At 46.4% G+C, this 27,339-nt stretch overlaps 3 protein-coding genes and 1 pseudogene across 4 annotated transcripts in view; 3 read left to right on the top strand and 1 right to left on the bottom strand.

The window, feature by feature from the left end:
* Positions 1-14,026, top strand: part of LOC309550278 (uncharacterized protein) — a gene marked incomplete at its 5' end in the record, with an annotated part of 397,814 nt that extends 383,788 nt beyond the window's left edge. The window contains one exon of the mRNA XM_082250683.1: positions 13,384-14,026. Coding sequence (XP_082106809.1) covers positions 13,384-14,013 — 630 coding nt within the window. The remainder of the gene's footprint in view (positions 1-13,383) is intronic.
* LOC309550783 (uncharacterized protein) overlaps positions 1-27,339 on the bottom strand; it is a 492,521-nt gene that overhangs the window by 189,500 nt on the left and 275,682 nt on the right. The window lies entirely within an intron of this gene.
* LOC309549950 (uncharacterized protein) overlaps positions 1-27,339 on the top strand; it is a 162,522-nt gene that overhangs the window by 121,403 nt on the left and 13,780 nt on the right. The gene's annotated exons all lie outside the window — the stretch shown is intronic.
* LOC309550277 overlaps positions 26,637-27,339 on the top strand; it is a 31,322-nt pseudogene continuing 30,619 nt past the window's right edge. Inside the window, exon 1 of the transcript in view lies at positions 26,637-26,671. The product of the transcript in view is annotated as an uncharacterized misc_RNA (transcript). The remainder of the gene's footprint in view (positions 26,672-27,339) is intronic.

The following is a 27,339-nucleotide window of genomic DNA, read 5'->3' as shown; positions in this document are numbered from 1 at the left end:
CACAGGAAGATCACATCACCTGTTATAAGGTTAGTGGGCGGAGCTTATAAAACACAGACTCATGGAGACAATGTGTGGATTGTTAATGTTATGTTGCAATATTAAATCTTATATCTTCCAGATGATATTCTCTCATTTTCTTGATTTAGAGTGGAGATCCAATCGATATAGAATTTGAGGTTAAAGCAGAAGAAGAAGAGAGGGATGTGAGGGATGATCAGCAGTCTATGGAGGAGGATGGAATAACGGGGACATTTATAGAGGAGGACACTCCTACAGAGATCAGCACAGGTGGGTCATTAACACTAAATACATTCCTCCACCCATACTGCTCACTGATTGGTCCAGAGTAAGGCAAGGACTGGGTGATATCAGCCTGTAATCCCCTGGTCACTTTCCTGAGCTGTGTTCCCCGTCCTGTATTCCTGTATTTCTCTCGGATAATCTTCCTTCTCTGTGCTGCAGACACAATTTATGTATCTAGACGCCCCTCATACAGTCTTCACCAATGGGTATTGACCTCTTATCCACAGTAGTAAGCTAGGCGGAAGATTTTGTTAAAAACACAAAACTTTGCATAGACACACCTACAGGGGGCTGTCCCTCTGGTCCAATACCCCCGGCTAGCCTCATTCCCAATTCAGTTTGTCTTTTGCCTAGATAGGAGTAGGCAGCCTTTTTCTCTGTTTTGTTACATTTTATTTTCTGCTAAGTGTGTTCTTCTTTGCACTAATAGCTTTTTATTTGTTCCTGCGCTTAGTTAGTCAGACTTCGGAAGACTACATCGTTTGCGGAGCTGGGAATCGGACTGTTTATACTAAAGTCTTACGGAATCCCAGCCCGCCATTGAGCGTTTAGCAGGCTATGCGTACGCCCAGGCCTCGCAAACGACCTGTCCCTGTCCTCAGGGACAAAGCCTGCGAATTGGCCACTTCGCCGCGTGTTGCTAGAATCCGGTTTGGCTGACGGCACCCCCACCACCCGGGGTGGGAGGCTTCTCGTCGCAGAGTGGCACCCATGAATTGCATGGATCAGTGAGTAACATGCTACCCCCTCTGTCTATACATTGTATGCCCGGGGGTGTGTGTATGGGGCCTTCTCTCATGGGGATGGCAATCTGTTAGTCTGTGTGATCCCCTCATGTCTGTCTGTGCGGTCCCTGTGTCTCCCTCAGGGTCCCTGCTGGGGCGCTATTTGCGGTCATGCTACGCTGTGGGGGGTCCCTGAGTCCCTCTGGAGTGTTTTGTGTCACTTTAGGGGTACAGACATGGCGGTGGGGGCCGCTGCAGTGTAAAACACGCGGGGCCGCCATTTTGGGTGTGGGCATGCTGTTCTGTCTTCATGTGTGGGCATTCACCAGCCATTTTCCTTTGTGTATCCGTGCCCTTTCGGGTGCCATCTTTAATGTGGGCAGTGTATGGTTCGGCGGCCATTTTCCCGGAGCCTTCCCATAGAGTTACATGGGCAACCATTTTTCCTTAGTCAGTTCCTGTTTGGGCTTCTAGCGGCGTGACATCACTTCCTTTCTTCAGTCGGATTGAGCTGGAAGCTGGTATAGTACAGCTACACTTATGGGGGGCTTTTCTATGCTGTTTTTTCTGGATCATGCCTTACTGGCAGCTATGTTACTTTAGCGGCACATGCTGGTCCTCTTTGCGGCGGGGTCCGCTGACTTAAAGGGCCAGCGGCAGAAAAAATTTTAAGTAGGTTTTTTTTTTTTTTTTGGAGTTCCAGGGCAGCATGTTTCCCCCAGCGCTGGTGGAGGGTTCAGGTATGCCTGAATCTTCTGCGCTAACCTCCCTTCCTTCTGCACTTGTGAATTTAGCGTCTTAAATGGCTCTGTTGATGTCTGAGCGGGCTTTTAGAAAAAGACCCAACCTGTCTCAGTCTATTTACCCTGAGCTAGATATGGTTGCCATGGACAGTGTACCCCCTGAAGGGTCTCAGTCCTCTGTCGGTGGGGAGGTGGAGGGGGTCGACTCCCCTTCTGGGTCGGCCATAGAACACGCAGCAATGTCTGCGCTTATTGTTCTGTTGTGGATACGCTGCATTTAAGGGATGAGCCCCACCCGCCGGGTAAGCGGTCCTCCCTTGGGACCCGCAGAACCCAGAAAGCGGCTCAGGTATTCCCTGTCCTGCTGAGTTTGACGTAGTGGTGACTGTACAATGGCGCAATTTAATGCACAATTTTGTGGTACCTACGCGGTTTCAGTACCGTGGTCCCTTTGCGTCTCCGATGGATTCGCACTGGACTGTGGCCCCTAAAGTGGACCACACGGTATGCGGTTTACACAAGGCCACTCTGATGCCCACGGAGGCTTATCCGGTGCTTAGAGACCCGGCGGATAGGCTGGTGGTATCTCTTGCCCGCCACTCCTGTGTGGTGGCTGGTTCCTTGCTGAAGCCCATGTTCGCCTCAGTAATGGTCTCTCGGGCTGTGGTGGAGTGGACTAAGGTGCTCGGAAGCACCCTTGTGGCTGATTCCGCCCCTCCTGCTACTTTGGAGATGGTGGACCAAATTATTCAGGCGGTTTTTATGCCTGTGTGATGCGGCCTTGGATGAGGCCCCTTTAGTCTTACACTTATCAGCTGTCGCAGTGATAATCCGTTGCCTTGTGTGGCTGTATAGCTGGTCGGCCGACCAGACTTCCAGGAAGACGGCGTCTGACATCCCTTATGCAGGGAATCACCTTTTTGGGGACTCCCTGGACGAGTTGGTGAAGGGGGTCACTGGGGGTAAACGCACTTTGCTGCCCCATTTGTCCAAGGGTGAGTTTTTTCCGCGGTAAGCGGGACCCTTCCTTTAAACCTAACCAGGGGTCTTTTCGTGCCTTTAAGGCACATGACAAGGGCGAAACCTTCAAGTCCTCTGGTGGCCAAAAGAAGCCTTGGGCGGGCAAGTCTATAGCCGCCCACTCTGGCACAGCAGCCCCATCCGCCATTTAGGACAGATGGGTCCAGGAACTCATTCGGTCGGGGTACAAGATCGAATTTCGATCGTGCCCAGCAGACAGATTCTTTCCCTAAAATCCTCATTGACCCCAGATCGTTTTCACGATCTCCGACGGGCGGTTCAGGATCTCCTCGCCCAGGGGGTGATCGTCCCGGTGTCACATCAGGACAGGTTTTCGGGGGGTTTTTTACTCAAATCTGTTCTCGGTGCCCTAAAAGGAGGGCAAGGTGCATCAGATTCTGATAAAATAAAGTGAAAATAATCAGCGCAATCCTCAAAATAAAGTGAAAAACACAAAGCTGCAAGCAATCAGTGCCAAACACAAAACACCCTCAGTAATCAATAAAGTAATATTGCTGCGCTAAGTGAATAAAAATATCGCTTAAATATGTGACAAATAATGCTGTGATAATGGTAAATCAATAACACTTGAATAAGATAACAAATAATATTGTGATAATCATAAATCACTTGAATAAAGTGTCCCAATAAGTGAGCAGTGACTTTGAATAATATAACAAAAGTCCCAATAAACAGTGCAGTTTCAGTGATATAAAGATAAACAAATCTTCATCTGTGCAGAATGTGCTGCATGCTTCACTCTCAGTGCTCCAGTGACAGATAGTGAGATTAGCAGCTCACCTCAAATGGAGACTCAAATGAGTCAAGTCAGGCACATAAAGCAGTATTCACAATCGCCTGGTGATCACCTCTGCCTTCACCTCCAACCAATCTCTCAAACTCCAGGGATGTGGTGGATGAAAAACAAATAAAGGAGATCTAATGCTCTCTGTGTTGATTGGGGGGTTATTTATTATCAGTATATATAGCACTTACATAGACGGGCACTTCAGCCGTGCCAGCTAGCAATTGCCTCCAAACACTTCCTGGTACCTCCGGACCAGCGTAATGACGTGCAGGCTCCTCCCCCGTACGCGTTGCGTCATCGACTTCGTCATCAGATTCTGGACCTAAAGTTTCTAGACCGCTTTGTGCGGGTTCAAGAATTCCATATGGAATCCCTCTGATCGGTGGTGGCCTTTCTGAGCCCGGGAGATTCCTGGCTTTTAATCGACCTCAAGAATGCGTTTCTACACATCCTTATATTCGAGGGTCATCAGAGGTGCCTCCGATTCGCAATCGCGGAGGAGCGATATCAGTTTGTGGCGTTACCTTTCGGTCTCGCTTCGGCTCCAAGGGTGTTTACCAAAGCTTTGGCTCCTGTTCAGGCCCTGTTGCGGGCGCAGGGGATCGCAATCCTTGGATATCTGGACGATCTCCTGTTAAGGTCGAGTTCCAGTTCAACTCTGTTTCGCGATCTGTCAACCACGGTTCAGACGCTCCAGGAGTTCGGGTGGGCCATCAACTTTCAGAAGTCGACATTGTTCCCTTCTGTTTGTCTCCCTTATCTGGGAATGGTCCTGGACTCCGCCCTTGCGAGAGTTTTTTCCTGCCGGAGGACACACTCAGGGACAACAAATCCTCATCACTCAGGACCTGCATGCGGTCCCAAGGTTTGATGGTGTCAGCCTTCGAGGCAATGCCGTTTGCACGGTTCCACACGCGATCTCTGCAAGCGGAGATTCTAGCCAGGTGGGACAGGTCAGAGTGGACCTTTTGTTGTGGCTCCAGTCTCCGGCTCTGACGGAAGGGAAGTCCTTTCGGCTGTTGTTATGGTAGGTGCTCACCACAGACGCCAGCCTGTCGGGCTGAGGTGGCATTCTGGGCAAATTGTTTGCCCAGGGCAATTGGTTGGAGGAGGAATTCTCCCTACCGATACATGCCTTGGAACTGAGCACGATCAGACTCTGTTTGCTCCATTGGTGGGATCGTCTTCAGGGCCACCCTGTTCAGGTGCAGGCGGACAACACCACTGCGGTGGCGTACATCACTCACCAAAGGGGCACCAGAAGTGCCCGGGCGGCCAAGAAGGTGGCCGAGATTTTGCCTTGGGCCGAGACGCGGGTCTCAGCGCTTTCGGCAGTTCACTTTTCGGGGTATGGAACACTGGCAGGCCGACTATAGAAGTCGCCAGACCCCGGACCAGGGGGAATGGCCTTGGACCTGAAGGTGTTTCAGATGCTGTGTGCGCGATGGCGCGCCTTCTCTAAACAACCAGGTGGAAAGGCTCGTGGAAAGCGCGCCCGATCCTCTGGCAGCCGCCTCGGACGCGCTGGTGGTGCCTTGGAATCAGTTTCGCCTGATTTACGCCTTCCCCCCCGATCCAGTTGTTGTCACGGTTCCTTCGCAGGTTGGTCTCGGAAAAGAGGTTGGTGGTCCTGGGGGCCCGGACTGGCCGTGCCGGTCTTGATTCGCGGACGTCATGCAAATGGTCGTCGAGCCTCCCTGGCGGCTCCCCTTACCAGGCGATCTGTTGTCTCAGGGGCTGTTCTTCCATCCTACTTTACAATCGCTGGCCAGATCTTGAGAGATCGGGGTTTCTTGTCGGAGATCACTCCTACCTTGCTTAGAGCTAGGAAGGCCTCGCCCGGTAAGATTTCTTATCGTACCTGGAAGGCTTGCTTCGCCTGGTGCAAATCGCAGGGTTTCCATCCTCACTACTTTTCGGTGGCAAGGGTGTTAGCCTTCCTGCAATCCAGTGTGGACCTAAGTCTTGCACTGTCCACTGTTGAGGGTCAGTTTTCTGCGCTGGCCATTCTTTCCAGCGCCCTTGATCCGCACCTTTATCAAGGGGTGCGTCATTTGGCCCCCCCCTCGGTGGGCGCCCTTAACCCCTTGGGACTTGAATTTTGGTTCTGTCCATTTTGCAACATTTTCCCTTTGAGAACATCCGGGAGATTCTTCTGCTTGCACTGTCACGGAAAGTTGCCTTTCTGGTGACGATCACATCTGCTTTCAGTGTGTCGGAGTTGGCGGTCCTATCTTGCCGCTTCCCCTACCTGGTGGTTAATAGGGATAAGGTGGTCTTGTGACCTCATCAATCCTTCTTTCCGAAGGTGGTGTCTGATGTCCATCTCCATGAGGACATTGTTTTGCTTTCGCTGTGTGCGAATCCTACGCATCCTATGGAGTTTTGCCTTGCATTCCTTGGATGTTGTCAGGGCGATCAGGGTTACCTGTTGTCTACGGAATCCTTCTGAAAGTCGGATTCTCTTTTTTTGTCCTTCCTGAGGGCCTCGGAAGGGTATGGCTGCGTCTGCGGCAACCATTCCTGTCTGGTTCAGACGGACGATTGTACAGGCTTATTTGCCCGGGGATCGGGTTCTGCCCTTCCCTGTCACGGCGCACTCTTCTGAGCAGAGGGTGCATTTTGGGCCTTTCGCCATCAGGCGTCGGTGCCCCGGATGTGCAAAGCGGCGACCTGGTCGTCCCTGCACACCTTTACAAATTTTACAAACTTGATATTTCGGCATCGGCAGATGCCTCCTTTGGCCGCAAAGTTCTATGTGCGGCAGTACTTTGGGGGAGACATTGCATTTTTAGCCTGTCCCCTTCCTGTGGGGGTTTTTTCCCCCTTGGTTATTTTACCTTCCTGGGGTGTTCGCTCCTGTTGAGCTTTCCTGTTACCCAGTGGGTTACCTTTTTGGTTCAGATAAGGTTCTTTTATCTGACCTTGGGTGCTTCGTTACATTGAGACGGTTGCGTTTCCCACCCCTCATGTCTACACTGCTTTGGGACATCCCATTGGTGAAGACTATATGAGGGGCGGCGACTGTCAGAGGACGTAAGAGAAAACTGAATTTTTGTAAAATCCTACAGTAAAATTCCTTTCTCTGAGTCCTCTGACAGTCTCCGCCCCCCACCCCTCTTTTTGGGGTTCATGGACTATCTACTGCTTGCTACCAAACTGAATTGGGAATGAGGCTAGCCGGGGGGGGGGGGTATTGGACCAGAGGGACAACCCCCTGTAGGTGTGTCTATGCAAAGTTTTGTGTTTTTAACTAAATCTTCTGCCTAGCGTACTCCTGTGGATAAGAGGTCAATACCCATTGGTGAAGACTATATGAGGGGCGGCGACTCTCAGAGGACTCAGAGAAAGGAATTTTACGGTAAGATTTTACAAAAATTCAGTTTTTCACTATAGGTGTTATCAAACCTAGGAACCTAGGACATGTGTTTTGGTTCTTCATACCCGGGTCTAGTAAGATCTCTGACAGAACAACCCTCCCGGGGTTACTTGCTCTGTTATTTGCTGGCTGTGCCGGGTGGAGGGATATGTCTGTATAGTCTCACACCCAAGTCACTGAGTGCAGTCTCAGGAGATGGGAGGCAGCGGTGGGGGACCTCTGCAACTTGTCTCATGTAAACATTTAACCTTCCACTGATTCCTGCATACCAATATTATGAGTCCTGACCCTTACACTGTATAATTTATTTTATAAATGTAAATGGTGGAAAGCTGTGAGAATGCCATCATCCCGGTCATAACATCCAAAAAATACCTTCCATAGGAGTAGGGACTATAATGGGCTTATAAGACAAAAGAAATTCCAAAAACATGGACTATAAAACAATATCCATTTTATGACATACAGATTGAAAACTAGATTATAAAAGAATGTGACTTGTGAACATTTGTGAGATAGCAGTTTACCGGTATGATTACCAAGACCTCAACCAAAACATAATAATGAAATGAGACATCCGAGGGGTCTCGAAAATGAGGGTCGGAAATCTTCTTCGGGATGCTCATATGGTATAAAGGTATTCCGGCCATATGCACTGCTGTCACATGGACAAGCCAAGGATCATAAAGACAAAAAATTGTGCCACCATGATGCTTAGGCTTAAGATAGAGGGCGCTGTGATTGTCTGCAGAGCCACGGGGGCATCAAAATAGGACCAGGTATCCTCAGATGGATGTAATTACACTAGTGACAGCAACACCAGACTGCTAGATGGAACTGTCATCCAATGGTAAGTGTCATGCTGAATACAGAGCAGACAGCTGAGGTCATCTAACATGAGCTTCCAGACCCACAGATTCATCAGGCTGGGTGGTGTCGCTGCAAAAACACCGGAAACAGCAAAGCGCGGTGCCGTTCTTGCAGCTCAGCGGCACCACCAATCACTCTGCTCCAGCCTGTTGGTCTTGAAGTTCATGTTAGATGGTCACAATTCAGCCTTTCTTTCCAGCATGTTATTACACAACTGTTCACAGGCCACGTTCTTTTATAATCTAGTTTTTATTCTGTATGCAATAAAATGTATATTGTTTTATAATCCATGTTTTTGGAATTTGTTTTGTCTTATATGCCCATAATAGTCCCCACTCCATTGGAGGGTATTTTTTAATATATCATTTATATTTTATATCACATACTCCTGACCCCTGCACTATATACTCTATGTTGTACATTACATACTCCTGACCCCTGCACTATATTCTCTATGTTGTACATTACATACTCCTGACCCCTGCACTATATATTCTATGTTGTACATTACATACTCTATGTTGTACTTTACATACTTCTGACCCCTGCACTATATACTTTATGTTGTACATTACATACTCCTGACCCCTGCACTATATATTCTATGTTGTACATTACATAGTCCTGACCCCTGCACTCTATACTCTATGTTGTACATTACATACTCCTTACCCCTGCACTATATACTCTATGTTGTACATTACATACTACTGACCCCTGCACTATATACACTGTGTTGTACATTACATACCCCTGCACTGTATACTCTATGTTGTACATTACATACTCCTGACCCCTGCACTATATACTCTATGTTGTACAATACATACTCCTGACTTCTGCTCTCTCCCCTCTACCCACTGCTATATATACACATAATATGGATTCTCTTTTTGATACACTCATTTTCTACCAGCTGGACATTTTCTATCTGATGATTTGATTGGAGGACAGACTTTTACATGTTGATAATAATGTGATAACATCCTCCAACTTTGGAACCTTAAACAGGAAGTGATAATGAGGGAGGAGTCAGTAACCCAATGATGGTGGTCTTCAGGATCAGTCCTGTCTTCATCTTGGTTGTTCTCCCCCCATCCTCACTCTCTGACCTCTGGTGGGGCTCAGCCCCGCTGTTATTCATGACGAAATCATGGACTAAATACGGAAGTGCAGGACTTCTTGTGTAGGGAAGATGGCAATGAGTGATAGAGGGGGAGGGGACACTAGTCCTATAATACCCTCATCACTGTCACTCCTATAAAAGACAGTTCTCGTTGTTTCCTCACTCTCTGACTGAGGTCCATGAATAAAGAAATGGACTGGTAGGAGATCAGAGGACCCATTTACTAGTTACCTTGAGGGGGGAATTGAAAGGGGGATAGAGACCAGCGCTATGGAAAAAAACTCCCAGAGAAAAAAATATGCACAAAACAATAGGAAGCAGCCAACAACCAAACCCCTAGAGAGTAGGGGTCAGTAGTTATATGAAATGGGGAAGGTGGTTGGAAACGGCGCTACCTAGAAAAGAGGGTGTATTGTGCCCAAAAATGTGCCACAGTGTATAGTGCAAAATTTATTGCCAATAAAACCGGTGCATATAATTGTGGTCATATGTATCTCATAAAACCACAAGTGCAAGTGATAAATATTCTTTATTGATTATTAAAATTAATGAATAAGTAATAAATAAGGTGCCTTAAAAACAAGTGCCTCGAAGAGGATAATAAAAATAGTGCTGGGTGTTAATAGTGAGGAATCGAGTGCCTGTGTTTCAACAAACGGCCACTAGATGTCACACTCACCCTTTGTGGGATTTCCCAGCAATGGTATTGGCAGTCAAGGGGGATCCTGGATAGGGCACCCAAAAACGGCTTCTGGTGGTCCTCACATGCATGCGGGTCCCATCTGTGTGTAACAACATAGGGGCCCCATGGTGCAGTACAAGTAATCCGACCACAAGAAAAATAGTAGCTACTCACAATTTGGTATGTAGCCGATCGATCAGCGTGTAGCGAGCCGCGCCGTGGAGCTTCCGCGTTCCACCTACAAGCGACCACAGACCGGATGTGACGTTGACGCACAGTTCCGCCCTACGCGTTTCGTCATTGGACGTCGACTGGAGCGGTACCTGTCACTCAAGCTGCCGGTCTTTTTATAGCCAGGCGTATCCAGGCAACCAATGATGCGTTCGCTTCCATCTTGGTGCTCCAGCGCGGCGGAAGGGGGCCATGTTAATCCACCCACCGCTCTCTGGCTGGTTCTCGGATATAGGCTCGGCATCATTTAGTTATACACACCATCATTTGCGATCGACTACATCATATACCAATTAAAAACCATACTTTTAATAAATCCAATTAAAAACAAATTAGAATCCAAAGTGCTATTAGTAATTATCTTTCGAGAGGAATGTTATTAAATATTTAAAGCCAAAAATGTGTGTGGACCCATATATAAAGGAAAGGGATTAAAAAAGAGAATAAAAACTTCTTCTTATAAAAACAAATAAGGGGTTAGTACCACAAGAAAGGTAAATAGGGAAAAATGTTTAATTGGAACCTTGTAAAAAAATATAAAAAATATATATAAAAAAATAGAAGATATAAAAAGGGGGGGGGGTGGTTGAGGAAGTTCTTGTTTCAGAAAAAACATTGTAGTATGCTCTTATGGTATTCTATTTGGAGGCGTATAGTGGCCCAACTGATGTTGGATGAGAAGGTCACAAGGATATAAATGACTTTTTATATATATTTCTATATAATCAGTGATACGAAAAAAGAATATTGGTTTCAATGGGTGGAGGTACTCTTTTATCGACATAAGAAGAAGTCATCTATAAAAAATGTATATAAGAAAATATAAGACATTAGTACCGACCTGATTTTAGTGGAAAAAACTGGAGGAGGTCAGAGGGTTGGTGTTGAATGCGGACGTATTTTAGGGAAGAAGTCAATGTTCGCATCATAAATAACCACGTGATTTGTGTGAGTGATAATCCCACATCATTTTTTATAAAAATGTCTTTGCATTCTTTTTTAAATTCTTTTTTAAATAATTCTAACAGCTCACGCTGCACAAAGCCATAAAACACTCACTATGATTTTATATAATCACAATTTTATAATATAATCACTTATGTTTTGGAATTCACTATATAATATCACCTTTCACTATTATCACTCACACAAATCACGTGGTTATTTATGATGCTAACATTGACTTCTTCCCTAAAATACGTCCGCATTCAACACCAACCCTCTGACCTCCTCCAGTTTTTTCCACTAAAATCAGGTCGGTACTAATGTCTTATATTCTTATATTTTCTTATATACATTTTTTATAGATGACTTCTTCTTATGTCGATAAAAGAGTACCTCCACCCATTGAAACCAATATTCTTTTTTTGGATCACTGATTATATAGAAATATATATAAAAAGTCATTTATATCCTTGTGACCTTCTCATCCAACATCAGTTGGGCCACTATACGCCTCCAAATAGAATACCATAAGAGCATACTGCAATGTTTTTTCTGAAACAAGAACTTCCTCCCAGGCCTTCTCATCCGACATCAGTCAACCACCCCCCCCCCCCTTTTTATATCTTCTATTTTTTTATATATATTTTTTATATTTTTTTACAAGGTTCCAATTAAACATTTTTCCCTATTTACCTTTCTTGTGGTACTAACCCCTTATTTGTTTTTATAAGAAGAAGTTTTTATTCTCTTTTTTAATCCCTTTCCTTTATATATGGGTCCACACACATTTTTGGCTTTAAATATTTAATAACATTCCTCTCGAAAGATAATTACTAATAGCACTTTGGATTCTAATTTGTTTTTAATTGGATTTATTAAAAGTATGGTTTTTAATTGGTATATGATGTAGTCGATCGCAAATGATGGTGTGTATAACTAAATGATGCCGAGCCTATATCCGAGAACCAGCCAGAGAGCGGTGGGTGGATTAACATGGCCCCCTTCCGCCGCGCTGGAGCACCAAGATGGAAGCGAACGCATCATTGGTTGCCTGGATACGCCTGGCTATAAAAAGACAGGCAGCTTGAGTGACAGGTACCGCTCCTGTCGACGTCCAATGACGAAACGCGTAGGGCGGAACTGTGCGTCAACGTCACATCCGGTCTGTGGTCGCTTGTAGGTGGAACGCGGAAGCTCCACGGCGCGGCTCGCTACACGCTGATCGATCGGCTACATACCAAATTGTGAGTAGCTACTATTTTTCTTGTGGTCGGATTACTTGTACTGCACCATGGGGCCCCTATGTTGTTACACACAGATGGGACCCGCATGCATGTGAGGACCACCAGAAGCCGTTTTTGGGTGCCCTATCCAGGATCCCCCTTGGCTGCCAATACCATTGCTGGGAAATCCCACGAAGGGTGAGTGTGACATCTAGTGGCCGTTTGTTGAAACACAGGCACTCGATTCCTCACTATTAACACCCAGCACTATTTTTATTATCCTCTTCGAGGCACTTGTTTTTAAGGCACCTTATTTATTACTTATTCATTAATTTTAATAATCAATAAAGAATATTTATCACTTGCACTTTTGGTTTTATGAGATACATATGACCACAATTATATGCACCGGTTTTATTGGCAATAAATTTTGCACTATACACTGTGGCACATTTTTGGGCACAATACACCCTCTTTTCTAGGTAGCGCCGTTTCCAACCACCTTCCCCATTTCATATAACCTTGAGGGGGGAATTGTAAGATCCTCAGAGACAAAGCTGTCTGATGTGGTTGGGTCCTGGTTTAGGGGAACCAATCTGCTCATGTCTAGTAATAATCTTTTTATTTCTATTTTAGAACATGGACGGGAGATGAGGAAAACCTCAGAGGATTGTCTCACTTTGTCTCCAGACTGTAAAGTAGAAGATAAGGACATCACACAGTATAGTCCAGGAGAAAACCCGGCTACCTCAAATGTCCATCCGGCACCACACAGTGTAGATGGACCATCGTATTCCTCTTATCCTGAGGAACCTCAGACTGTGAGGGACGGTGCCGGACCATCGTATTCCTCCTATCCTGAGGAACCTCAGACTGTGAGGGATGGTGCCGGACCATCGTATTCCTCTTATCCTGAGGAACTTCAGACTGTGAGGGACGGTGCGGGACCATCGTATTCCTCTTATCCTGAGGAACCTCAGACTGTGAGGGATGGTGCCGGACCATCGTATTCCTCTTATACTGAGGAACCTCAGATTGTGAGGGACAGTGCAGGACCATCGTATTCTTCTTATCCTGAGGAACCTCAGACTGTGAGGGACAGTGCCAGACCATCGTATTCCTCTTATCCTGAGGAACCTCAGACTGTGAGGGATGATGCCGTCCTTACAACAGCTAAGAGGTTCTCCTGTTCTGAGTGCGGGAAGGGTTTCAGTTTTAAATCCAATCTTAATATGCATAAAAGATCTCACACCGGTGAGAAGCTGTATTCCTGTCCTGAGTGCGGGAAATGTTTTTCACACAAGTCCTATCTTTCCAAACATCAGAGATTGCACACGGGTGAGAAGCCGTATTCCTGTTCTGAGTGCGGAAAATGTTTTGCACAGAACTCCAGTCTTTACAGACATCAGAGATCTCACACGGGGGAGAAGCCACTTTCCTGTCCTGAGTGTGGGAAATGTTTTTCAGGGAAGTCCCATCTTTACAGACATCAGAAATTGCACACGGGGGAAAAGCCATATTCCTGTTCTGAGTGTGGGAAATGTTTTTCAGAGAAGTCCACTCTTTCCGTGCATCAGAGATTGCACACTGATGAGAAGCCATATTCCTGTCCTGAGTGTGGGAAATGTTTTGCACAGAAGTCCACTCTTTCCACACATCAGAGATTTCACACGGGTGAGAAGCCGTATTCCTGTCCTGAGTGCGGGAAATGTTTTTCAGCGATGTCCAATCTTTCCATGCATCAGAGATCTCACACGGGGGAGAAGCCGTATTCCTGTCCTGAGTGCGGGAAATGTTTTGCACAGAAGTACCATCTTTCCACACATCAGAGATTGCACACTGGCGAGAAGTTGTATTCCTGTCCTGAGTGCGGGAAATGTTTTTCACAGAAGTCCAATCTTTCAACACATCAGAGATCTCACACGGGGGAGAAGCCACTTTCCTGTCCTGAGTGAAGGAATTGTTCCTCATTGAAGTCCTGTCTTCCTGTACATCAGGGGTCCCACAAAAACCTGGAGGTGTATTAGTGCCTTGAGTGCGGGAAATGTCTTCTACAGTATATGAATGTTGGTGGACATGTGGGGAAGAAGCACACCCTGATATACACCTCAGATACTGTATACTCAATGGCTGATCTTCATCATGTAAGAAATAGGGATGCACGATATTGGGGAAAAAATGTACATTGCGATATTCATTTTTCAACGATATATATCGCAATATTTAACTGGGTGGAATGCAGAAGACACCGACAGTGTGGCTTAGGCAGAGTTGGGACTCACATTGGTGGTAGGAGGTAGAAGAATCCCCCCGGGTCCCGACTTCTCCCTGCCTAATGCTGTAGAGCGGCTGCTAAAAGAGTTCTATGCAAGGTGGGATTGCTGAACAAGGTGAGAGAGTTGCAGTCTGCTGTGGATCTGTGTCCCCCTGTGCAGCCAAGATGGCGGTCGGCACAGCTTGCTGAGGGATATGAGTACACTGGGGTCCTTTTTGTGAAGATTATGAGGCTGTGTATGGCTTTGGGGGCATCCGGGGATGGAGGCAAGTCCCGAATGAGTGCGGAGTAAGTAGGTCTTATCGGGAACCACGAGCGTGCAATCGCGCTCTGATCTAGGCAAGGCCATGGCTTCTGTGCCTGGGTAGGCCTTTCCTCCGCAATACCGGGCAGTATTGGTCTCTGGTGCCTCGATGGGCCTCCCCAAGCTGTTTTTTCTCCCTGAATAGGGGAGATTTAGGAGGATTGCTGAGGATTCTGTACAGCGGTATCGGAGCTCTCACAAGCCGTGTCCGTCCCGCACGTCTTCTGGCCACGCCCCTTGCCTAATGCTAAATATTGTGTCTTCGGCGATATGAATATCGCCCATGCCCGCAGAACGATAGTCGATATCATATCGACTATCGTTCAGCCCTAGTAAGAAACACTTCATAAGGAGATCATAGATCACCAAAGACATGGATGAAGTGTTGTCCCGTGTTGGCCATTGATAGCAGGAGAAAAATAAAAATTGAGTCCTTACCTTTCATTGGCTGAGTACATTTTGTGCGGGAAGATTTCACAAACACTTACAGGTCTGGTTGTTAAAAATGTGTTCATGAAATGTGACCGGCATCCCCCAGTCATGGTGAATTGGGATTTCCTATAATTTGTCAGTTCCATCTCATGGCCATAATGTGCTTTCCTGACAGATGTCCATGGCAGCATACGTTTGGGTAGCCCCGCCCTCGTTCCTCCCCCCATAAGACCCCACCCCCATGAATGTTCAGGATAAGCCAAAGGTCGTGTTCCTTTTTTGTCCTCCTCACTTACAGGACCATTTTTATATGAAGTTTTCCTACCTATTGGAAGTATTGGTGGGCGGGTCTGTTGCTGGGCAGCTGTGCGGATGTCAGGAGCTTCCTTTGGCATCCAGAAGTCTTCCAGGATGTCCCGAGTGGTCATTGAGTCCCCAGCTATCAGCGGGGTGGTGTTATGGCACACATATGTATAGGATCCATGCCTGGAGAGTGGGCCCTGCCATCGGTGGCCATTTGCATTGGCTGGGAGCCCAGCTGTTAGTGGGTGGCCATTAAGTGTTAGACACGTGAAATTCGTTTCGGTGCGAATACAAATTCAGACAAATTTCTGGTTATTCCTAGATTCGGATGTATCCAAATCTCCAAATGAAATTGTAATCTGTTAAAATTTGTTTCGTTGTACAATTTCTAACAAATTCCAACTTTTCAGATAGATTTGAATTTGAATCAGTCAAAAAAAACGATCGACCGATGCAAATTCTGTATGAAGAAATAGCTGTTTGTTAAGCAGCAAGCCGGGAAGCCGGCCGCCCGCCCGCATCCTTACCAACCATGACTCATCAGCTGTCAGCGAGCTTCCCCACTGACAGATGAATGTAAAGAAAAGAATGCCGGCATTAGAAAAAAATGGTGTTTATTAAAAAATAACTACTGCAGGCTCCTCCTCCATTTGACATTTCTTACATAGGTAAGGGGCGGAGTAACCTGTCTACAGCACCTGGTGGCACTGCCCCCTTTTAAATTCATGGACCGGTGCATGCTGGGTCCCTGATGTCAGAAGGGGCTGTGCCACCAGGTGATGTAGACAGGTGGCCCCGCCCCTTACCTATATAAAAGATGTGAAACAGGGAGCCTGCAGTAGGCAGAGGGTCTCCATGACGGCGAGAGCGTCTTTTTTTTTTTAAATTTATTCCTTCAAGTACGTTGGGCATTGTGATTGATGACGGATCTACATCGGGGGACGCTGGTTTTTATTTTTTAATAAAGGATTTTTCAAAAATTGTGTGTGTGTTTTTATTACTTTTTGACACTTTTCTGGTGAATAGGTACAGTGACTAAGGGCTTTGGGGTGGGGGGGGGGCAGAGCTGCCCCAAAGCACCCTCCCCCCATGTTGAGGATATGTGGCCTTGTATGGGTTAGGAGGGCGTTCTCTCGTCTCCCCTTTCCTGACTTGCCGAACTGCATGCTCAAATAAAGGTCTGGTATGGATTTTGGGGGACCCCTCGCCAATTATTTTTTTTTTACATTTTGGCGTGGTCCTGGTATAGACTGGGGGGGGCGGGGACCCTATGTCATTTTTTTAAACATTTTTCTATTGCCGGGCAATGCCAGCATTCTTTTCTTTCCATTCATCTGTCAGTGGGGAAGCCCGCTGACAGCTGATGAGTCATGGTTGTTAAGGATGCGGGCGGCCGGCTTCCCAGCCCACTGCTTAACAACCCACTATTCTTCACACAGAATTCCAATCAGTCGATCGTTTCTTGACCAATCGGAATTCTGATCATTCTGAAAAGTTTGAATTCTTTAGATTAATAAACTAAACAAATTTTACCGAAAACGAAAATAAATTGAACGAAAACTAAACAAATTCCAAAACCAAACTAAAAGCATTCCAAATTCCAGAATGAAAGGAAATTAGTAACATAACAAATCTATCTGAAACGAAAAAATTGTTTCCATTCTGCACATGTCTCCTAATCGGGCCCAGCCCAGATATAGCAGTTGTGTTCCTGCCTCTAGGATCCGGATCGCCCTGCGGATGCATCGATTGCCCTGTGGAAGAGGTCCGGGACACGTGAGTATGTTTGGCTTGAGGTCAGCAGAAGGGAGCAGACGCCATGCGGGCTGCTAGGGAGTAACCAAAAGGAAAACCTATGGAGAGGACTCTGCTCTCTGGGTGATCGATGTGCATTGCAGCATCTTATCAAAGTTTGGTGCAGTCGCCTACCTTTGTCTTCTTTTCTGTCCTGAGGAGAGAACTGTTTGTTGAAGCAAGGTTTGCTTTCTGCGTAGCGGTACCCCCGCAGGAGCCGCTTGGATATTGGTTTGCCCGGGCCTCCCACTGATTACTCCACAGCCAGATACAGGGTATTTTCACACAGCAAGGTGCACACACTCTTCCGCTCGTTGTCTCCAATGACCAGTCTAGGGGATGTGTTTTTATGTTTTATTTGGAGAACTTGGATAGGAGAAGAAAAACCAGAGCTATTCTGAGAGTCCCAACATCCTATCTGTTCAGAGAAATGGGAACCTACAGATGTTCACAAGGAACCACTGTCATATGTGTGGACTTTAAGGGCACAGCATGAGACAGATAACAACTCCATGGATTTATCCTAAAATAACATTTATTGATTTATCTAAAACCAGATCTCAATAAAATGAGGAAACTGGCCCCAAACTGAGCTCAGCTCGTACACAGGAGATCAATGTCTCCTACTAATTTCACTCATGTACATCATACATATATAAGGATAAGTTGGTATATATCATAAGGTTCCTGTAGGTATAGATATTTCCTCTCTTCACTTAGATGTAACATTTAGTGACGGCCAAGTACTTTATTACTGAATATATCTTATTACTATTGTAACAATGTCCTTACTATATGGATTTTTTTGTCTCAGCTTTTTTTGTATACATGTCTGCATTATATTTGTTACTGATGTCAACATTTGTATTAATTACTGTATGTATAATAAATGACTACGTTCAGATTCTATTTTTGTATATCTTAGTTGGTGACCTGCCTCATTTAAAATCCCACGACCTTTGTTTTCTGTTTGCATTAACCATTAGGGATGGAGGCACGTCACTGTGTTTGCTTCGGATCATATTCCTTTATCTTCGTCTGTTCACTGGTCAACGCGTTTCACACAAGGCTTCTTCAGGACTATGAAGATGTACAGACAGTTTTCTCTTAAAATGAACAGACTCAATATTAGTGTTTCATAAACATAGAACATAATCTGTATTTATGTACAGTACATCATAATAAATACAAACATGGCTTAGGAGCACACAGCCTTCCTTCGGACCCCTAACAAATTAACCCAACCTGGGGCAGACACAGGGGAGATAAATCGGACCAAAATGTGTTGTATATATAGGTATCGGCCCTGAGGATCCTAGGTACAAGATAAAATATACAGTATCTCACAAAAGTGAGTACACCCCTCACATTTTTGTAAATATTTTATTCTATCTTTTCATGTGACAACACTGAAGAAATTACACTTTGCTACAATGTAAAGTAGTGAGTGTACAGCTTGTATAACAGTGTAAATTTGCTGTCCCCTCAAAATAACTCAACACACAGCCATTAATGTCTAACCCGCTGGTAACAAAAGTGAGTACACCCCTAAGTTAAAAAAATGTCCAAATTTGGCCCAAAGTGTCAATATTTTGTGTGGCCACCATTATTTTCCCCTCTTGGGCATGGAGTTCACCAGAGCTTCACAGGTTGCCACTGGAGTCCTCTTCCTCTCCTCCGTGATGACATCACAGAGCTGATGGATGTTAGAGACCTTGCGCTCCTCCTCCTTCCATTTGAGGATGCCCCACAGATGCTCAATAGGGTTTAGGTCTGCAGACATGCTTGTCCAGTCCATCACCTTTACCCTCAGCTTCTTTAGCAAGGCAGTGGTCGTCTTAGAGGTGTGTTGGCTGGCAACAAAAGTGAGTACACCCCTAAGTGACAATGTCCAAATTGGGCCCAATTAGCCATTTTCCCTGCCCAGTGTCATGTGACTCGTTAGTGTTACAAGGTCTCAGGTGTGTTAAATTTGGTGTTATCGCTCTCACTCTCTCATACTGGTCACTGGAAGTTCAACATGGCACCTCATGGCAAAGAACTCTTTGAGGATCTGAAAAAAGAATTGTAGCTCTACATAAAGATGGCCTAGGCTATAAGAAGATTGTGAAGACCCTGAAACTGAGCTGCAGCACGATGGCCAAGACCATACAGCGGTTTAACAGGAGAGATTCCACTCAGAACAGGCCTCGCCATGATCGAACAAAGAAGTTGAGTGCACATGCTCAGCATCATATACAGTGATTGTCTTTGGAAAATAGACATATGAGTGCTGCCAGCATTGCTGCAGAGATTGAAGAGGTGGGGGGGGGGGTCAGATTGTTAGTGCTCAGACCATATGCCGCACACTGCATCAAATTGGTCTGCACGGCTGTCGTCCCAGAAGGAAGCCTCTTCTAAAGATGATGCATAAGAAAGCCCTCAAACAGGTTGCTGAAGACAAGCAGACTAAGGACATGGATTACTGGAACCATGTCCTGTGGTCTGATGAGACCAAGATAAACTTATTTGGTTCCAATGGTGTCAAGCATGTGTCGCAGCAACCAGGCAGTGCTAGAAAATAATGGTGGCCACACAAAATATTGACACTTTGGGCCCAGTTTTGACACTTTAACCTAGGGGTCTACTCACTTTTGTTGCCAACAGTTTAGACATTAATGGCTGTTTGTTGTTATTTTGAAGGGGCATCACATTTGAGGTGCTCATTATGGCACTTGGGGCAATGTGTTGAGTTAGCCACAGGGTGCTATACAGGTCCAGGGTTGTAGTTCATCACTATGGAACTTCATAACTATGGAACCCAGTCCCTGAGGACCTCTTCGGAGGTATGTCCACCATGACGATTAAAGCATGGACCTTATATACAGTCCAGCATTCAGGACAGATAAGTCAGGGTCAGCCTGTAACCTTAACCATTACTCTATAAAACATTACTAAGTCTGGAATGTTTTCCCCTTACGGCGTAAGCTTTTCAAACTGTGCTAAAATTCAGAGCTCAGTCTCAGGTGGTCACACTCTTTAATACCACTTCCACCTAGAGTCCTGATAAGGTACTCAGGTGCCCTTTCACCACTCATTGCAGAACAGTCAACACCTGGGTTACTGCGTACTCCTTTCAGACACACTGCACCCTATCTCCTGCACCCTATTCCATGAGTATCCCACAGGGGAATACCCTCACTTGTAGCTATGGTGGAGACCAGCAGAAAGGGAGCCAATTCTAAATCACAGGAGATTGGCTCTGCCAAAGGTCCACTCAATACTCAGCCTTGGAGTGACAATGTGTCCCTTGTACCAGAGTAGGACCCAGTTTTACCACCAATGTCTGTATCCAGTTCTAGCTCTATCTCAGGCAAAAAACATGTGGCCTACCTGACAAAAGCAGAATTTTCTGTCACCTTTATGGTGGTTAATCAAGAAGCTCATGCTAGAAGAGGGGTGCAAAGTGAACAGAAGGACAGAGCAGCAGAATGTCTTAGTGGTCAACACCTTGTCCCAACTGGGACACTTCTTCCTGCATTGCAGGATGTCAGATTAGGCATTTATGAAGAGGAAGAGGTTTTCCAGCATAATAAGCAGGGATTTTTTTTCAACGGCAACGTGGGGGACCGCAAATAGGGCATCTGTAGCACTGACTGTATGTAATGGCAAGGGGTGCTGGAGTGTGATGCAGGGTCTATTGATGCTCGCTGCTGGGGGGTCTATTCTAGATGGAGGGGATCTATTTTGGCAGGGGGTCTTTTGTTGCAGAGGAGGTCTATTATTGCTGGTGGAGGACCTACTATTGCTGGGGGGTGGGTCTTAAATTTCTGGGGGGGTCAGTTGTTGCTGGGAGGGGTCTATTGATGTTGGCTGTGGCGAGACCTGTTGTTGCAGCCAGTAGCAGGGTTCGTACGGTCCTTGAAAACCTGGAAAGGTTTTGGAATTTGGAGATGACACTTTCCAGGCCTGGAAAGGTCATGGGAACTTAGGATTCCACTAAGGTTTTGGAAAAGTCATGGAAATATATACTGGGGAGGAGCGGGGAGCGGATGCTTAAAGTTTAATTTATTATTTTATTCAGTAATGTTTAATAAATTGCCAGTGCCACATACTATTTGCCTTCCGGGTCTGCGGTATGCCCGTGCGCTGTCACTGGCCAGCAGCAGCCGAGGAGATGATCGTGAACCAATCACTGGCAGCGGGGAGGGCCGGCCATGGTTTGCCTGGATGTGACTGGCCAGCAGCAGCAAACCAATCACAGGCAGCGGAAGCGTCACTGGAGGGCGGCCGACCGCATGAACGTGATGATGACGTGGAAGGGGGCGGTAACCGCGTCATCACGTTCATGCGGCCGGAGATTAGACAGGTGGAGGCGCTGCAGCTCGACATCAGCCATGTTTGTTGTGGGCAGGAAGTGGGGCTGTCATCTGAGCAGAACTTTCAGAATTTTCCTGCTTGTGGCTTCCTTTGGCTCTTCTGAGAAGTGGGAGCTGTCACCTGTCTTGTCCACATTCCGAGTGCAGGACCTGGAAAGTCACCAAGCATTTCCATACCTGCTGGGCACACAACACAGGCCATACAACTGATCACCCCACACAGGGCAGATGACTCTGGGAACATCACGCTGGGCGCACAACCCGTCACACCATTGTGGGCACATGACGCAGTACACAAAACTCTAGGTACTCCACTGTGGTACTCCACTCTGGGTACATCACGTTGGGCATGTGACTGATCACCCCACACAGGGCAGATGACTCTGGGAACATCACACTGGGCACATGAGTCTGGGTACACCCCTTTGTGGGCACACAAGTCTGGACACATGACACAGTACACACAGCTCTGGGTACATCACACTGGGCATACCACTGTGGACACACGACTGGGTACAACAGCTCCCCACAGTGCTTTTCATCTCTCCCCCCCATGCTTTCTAGCTCCCCCAGTGCTCTCCAGCTCCCTGGTTCCCCCCAGACAGTGCTCTCCAGTCCCCCTCCTCTCCCCCTGGTTTTCCATGCTCCCCCCCCCTGCGCCTTCCAACCCCCCTGCAATGCTTTCCAAACCCCCCCTTAATTCTCTCCAGTCCCCGCCCCCTCCCCCCCCCCGTGCCCTTCAGCTCCTCCAGTGCTCTCTGCTTCACCTGTGCTCTTCTATCTTCTATCATGTCTGCAGTCTCTGACCTTCTTTTGTATCATGTCCGCAGCCTCTGACTACCTCCTGTATCATGTCCGCAGCCTCTGACCACCTACTGTATCATGTCCGCAGCCTCTGACCACCTCCTGCATCATGGCCGCAGCCTCTGACCACCTCCTGTATCATGTCCGCAGCCTCTGACCACCTCCTGTATCATGTCCGCAGCCTCTGAGCACCTCCTGTATCATGTCCGCAGCCTCTGACCACCTCCTGTATCATGTCCGCAGCCTCTGACCACCTCCTGTATCATGTCCGCCGCCTCTGACCACCTCCTGTATCATGTCCGCTAAATGTACAGTGTGTGGCGTAAAACGTTTGAAATTTCGGACATGGGAGAGGCAGCGCTGTCTAGCCACGCTAAAGGTGCAAAGCACCAGTCTGCAGCTGCGTGCTTGACAGCTTCCAATCCGATCGCTGGCTTTTTCACCCGTGCGCCTGAAGTGACACCGGCTCCCAGCTGCGGCAGCGGTGCTTCCATCTAATCCACTGTAAAACATGGGACCATTTTGAGTCACGCTGTATCCAGAAACGAAACCCTGACTGCAGAGGTACTGTACACTACAAAGATTGTCATTTATTTTAGTAAAAATATGCTGGGTGTGACATGGATTTTCTTCTTATTTAACATGTATACATAGACATTTCATGAAACATTAGGTCATGAATATTTACGTGAAGTCATGGAAAAGTCATGGAATTTTATTGGTGAAAATGTGTATGAACCCTGCAGTAGTTTATTATTTGCCAGGGGGGAACTCTGTTATGGGTGGTCCATTGTTGTTAGGGGATCTATTGTTACCGGCTGCAGGGAATCTATTTTACTGTTTTTCTTGTTATCGTTGCCAAATTCCATACAAATTACTCAGCACCACAAAATGACACCTGGTTCTGTATTGTCTAAAAGGGCAGCACTGGGAGGTGGGTAGAGGTCGGAACCAAGAAATGGTGCTTGAGGGTGGGTAGAGGGTGGAACCAAGAAATGGTGGGTGGAACCAAGGAATGGTGCTCGGAGGTGGGTAGGGGGATGGAACCAAGGAATGGTTGTCACGGAACCATGAACCAGACGTACAACAACAGATAAGTGAAAATAAGAAGGCTTTATTGAAAATCAAGCTGTAAAGCAAAAGTCCAAACGGATGGCAAAACCGAAGCAGAGTCTTTGCGAAGCCAGAGGTCAGGAGCCAGGAGGGTAGTCAGACGAAGCCGGGATCAGGAACCAGCAGGGTAGTCAGACGAAGCCAGGATCAGGAACCAGCAGGGTAGTCAGACGAAGCCAGGATCAGGAACCAGCAGGGTAGTCAGACGAAGCCAGGATCAGGAACCAGCAGGGTAATCAGACGAAGCCAGGATCAGGAACCAGAAGCAGCAGCAGTCTTAGAAGCATGTGAACACAGGGGGACCAAGCAAGGAACTGAAGCCACAGACCTCCTATATATATGAGCTAGGCATCCAGCTTCTCCCAGTGGGAAGGAGGAGCCGCAGAGTGGGAGGCTACAAGAAACCCAGAAACCAAGATGGCCGCCAGCACATGTCAAACGAAGGAGAACAGCAAGAAGGTAAGACCATGACAATGGTGCTCGGTAGGGGGATGGAACCAAGGAATGATACTCAGAGGTGGGTAGGGACAGAGGAAAGAGTAGCACCTGCACCTATTCTCTGGGAAAACTAGCCCTGATAATGAGTCACCTATTTGCTTGATGTGGCCTTTGTGAGCTTAGCCATAAGAGTTGTCATTGGAGGATGCTGTGTCCTTCAAGGGTATACTCAATCATGATAATTGAGTGTGTCCTTGGAGGGGTGCATCATCTTCTGGTGGAAACCTTATGTGTTGGTCTTGTTCTTCGGGGGTATATCTGTCTGCAGTTGGAGCCTGTGAACCTGCCTTAGCCCTTGCCTCTCTTCCAATGCAATGGAAGATGGAATGAGAAATATTAATTCTATCCTAAAGAATAATAGAGTAATGGTCAGAGGTACAGGGTGACCCTGTCTTATCTGTGAAAAATGCTGGACTATATATAAAGTCCATGCTTTACCACCAATGTCCGTTTCTGGTTCTAGCTCTTTCTCAGACACACAACATGTGGGCTACCTGACCAAAGCAGAATTTTCTGTCGCCATTCTTTGGACAGATTACGTCTTAATACGGCCATCTTTGTCCAGAGCTCTAAAACTCCCCGCCTCTTCTCCCGCTCCAGTTTCCCAACAGGAGTCAGATCCCGATACGCTGGTCCCAGAGGATGCAGAGACAGGAGGGAATGGAGAGGATATGGATGCTGTACTGGAGGAAGGAGAATTTCTCTCCCCCACATTGTCATTATAATGAAGATGGACCTTCACACAACATGCTTGCTAACGTTGAAAAGCTCATTTCCTCTGTCTGCAAAATCCTTGACATTATACCAATGAGAAGAAGATTGGGATTCTGGCACTCCAAATGGTTTATGTCTCTACAAATAAATGCTTAGGGGGGCGCGGACATTATTCTCCTGTATTAAACCACTTCCCGCCCAACGACCTCATATGACGTCATGGACTTTGAGTGAAGATATCAGGATGATGGGTGGAGCTACAGGCATCATTCACATATCTTCTTTTTCTGCCGGGGATTCCCTGCACCATAAAACCAATCATATTGGCTGTTCAGCCGCTTGCTTGTTTTTACAGGCGCCGCCCTCAAGAAAGTAAAAAAAGTTATCGGTCATTTTTTGTTTATAGCGCAAAAAATAAAAAAATGCAGAGGTGATCAAATAACCCCCAAAAGAAATCTCTATTTGTGGGGAAAAAAAGGACATTTTATGTACAGCGTCGCACGACTGCGCAATTTTCAATTAAAGTAACGCAAAAAATGGCCTGGTCATGAAGGGGGGTAAATCTTCCGGGGCTGAAGTTGTTAACTGTCAATTGCGCGGTCATGCAACGCTGTACCCAAATAAAATAGATGTCCTTTTTTTCCCACAAATAGAAATTTCTTTTGGTGATATTTAATCACCTCTGCGGTTTTTAATTTTTGCGCTATCAACAAAAAAATTTCTGACAAAACAATATTTTTTACTTCCTGCTATAAAACATCCAATAAAAAAAGTACAAAAATCAAATTTCTTCATCAATTTATGCCAATATGTATTCTGCTACATGTTTTTGTTTAAAAAAAAATCTCAATAAACGTATATTAATTGGTTTGCGCAAAAGTTATCTCATCTATAAACTATGGGATATATTTATGGAATTTTTATTTTTTTTCTAGTAATAGTGGCGATCGGTGACTTACAGCGGGACTTTATTGCGGCAAACAAAATCAGACACTAACTGACACTTTGTGAGAAGAAGTGACACCAATACAGTGATCTGTGCTAAAAATATGCACTGTCACTGTACTAATGACACTGGCTGGGAAGGGGCGCGATCAAAGGGTAAAATGTGTGCCTAGCCAGTGTTTGTGTATTGGGGAGGTGCTTTTACTAGGGAAAGGCATGGATAAGTGCCTCTGCTTTGCAGGAACACAGGATCCATGCCTTCCCTACTGACAGAACGGCAATCTGCCTTGTTTACATAGACGGATTGCTATTCTGCCTGTGTACGGAACAATCAGTGGGTGCTGGCGGACATCGCGTCTGCGGGACCTGCTATGTAGAATCACAGTGGTAGTGAGCCGCTGGCAGCTCGCACTTGTGCACGCTACCTGGAAGTGCAGGATCATGTTTATATACGTGGTTCTGAGCAGCACGGCCGCCCTGTAGCAATAAAACTGCGATAGGGAGGTTACATAGTTACATAGTTAGTGAGGTTGAAAAAAGACATCAGTCCATCCAGTTCAACCTATGATGCGTGTGTGTGGAAAGTGGTAAAGACTTTTTTCTTTCACACACCCAAATTTTGAGCCCTTCAAAATTACATTCCAGACTCTGAATCTAGTAGGTCTATAAAAGGGTCCTTAATGCAAAGAAACAAAAAAACAAAAAAAAAAACTGTGTAAGGTCAACCAGGAAATAAATACCAAACTGTTAATCCAAGCATGCAGCCTGGCTGGCCAGGAAAGGGGGGGGGGATGAGCGTGCGATGGTAATAGGCAGTAATATATCCCCCCCCCTGGTGGGAGTGGAGATGACCCACCTATAAGGATATACAGTACATACACACGCACCACAAGGCCATGTTCACACTACGAGACGTTTCTCGGGGCTGCAGTTCCTCTGAGCTCCACAAGGTGGTGATCTCACTTCTACCGAGAGAAGTCTCTATGGAAGACAGGAAGTGATGTCAGGTACAGACAGGAAGTGATGTCACAGGAAGTGATGTCAGGTACAAAAAGGACACTGTCCAGTGAAAGGTGAGTTGGGAGGAATTAGAGAGGAGACATTGCTGGACGTGGCAGCAGAGGAGGTAATAAGATCTTATTTTCTATTTACACCCAGTAACCCCCCCCCCCCCCGTCATGTCCGTCCTCTTCCTCCATAGTCACTGGGAAGTCTTTTATCTCCAGCAGATGATGATAGACACATATATAGTGTGGAAACCTAGATTAACCCCTTCAGGGTCAGAACATTCCTCCACTTACGGGGTCGGAAAATTCTCTTCATTCTGGAGATTTGTCACCTTTCCCACCAATCATCTTCTCACCTTAGCAGTCTCTTGTAACGAGGGATGAGATTCGGATTCGGGTTGTACTGAAATTTGCCCTTTCACACCCTTTCTCTGAAGAGAGAAATATCTCCATGCCTCACTACATTAACCATGTTTCTGCCCCTCCTGTAGGCCCAGGATCGGCATGGCGGATGGAGTGGAGGGGGATCATTTCTCAGGTCTCTCTGGGGAATGAATCCAGAAGCATTTCATCACTTCCAGGTTCAGTGCCATCATTCCCCGGTCACTGTGGTCAGTGAAGAAGCTGGTTGATCGCGATTGGTATTTCATGAGCTTCACTGGGGTCCATAGGTGAGGTTGGAGGTCTAATAAACCCTTAATGTCTCCTTAAAGAGGACCTGTCATTTATATTAC

The sequence above is a fragment of the Pelophylax lessonae genome (genome assembly GCF_965119305.1).
Source record: "Pelophylax lessonae genome assembly, chromosome: 3".
In the NCBI taxonomy this organism is placed as follows: Eukaryota; Metazoa; Chordata; class Amphibia; order Anura; family Ranidae; genus Pelophylax; species Pelophylax lessonae.
Note: the sequence above shows the minus strand (reverse complement) of the source record. Positions and strands in the feature narration are given on the sequence as shown.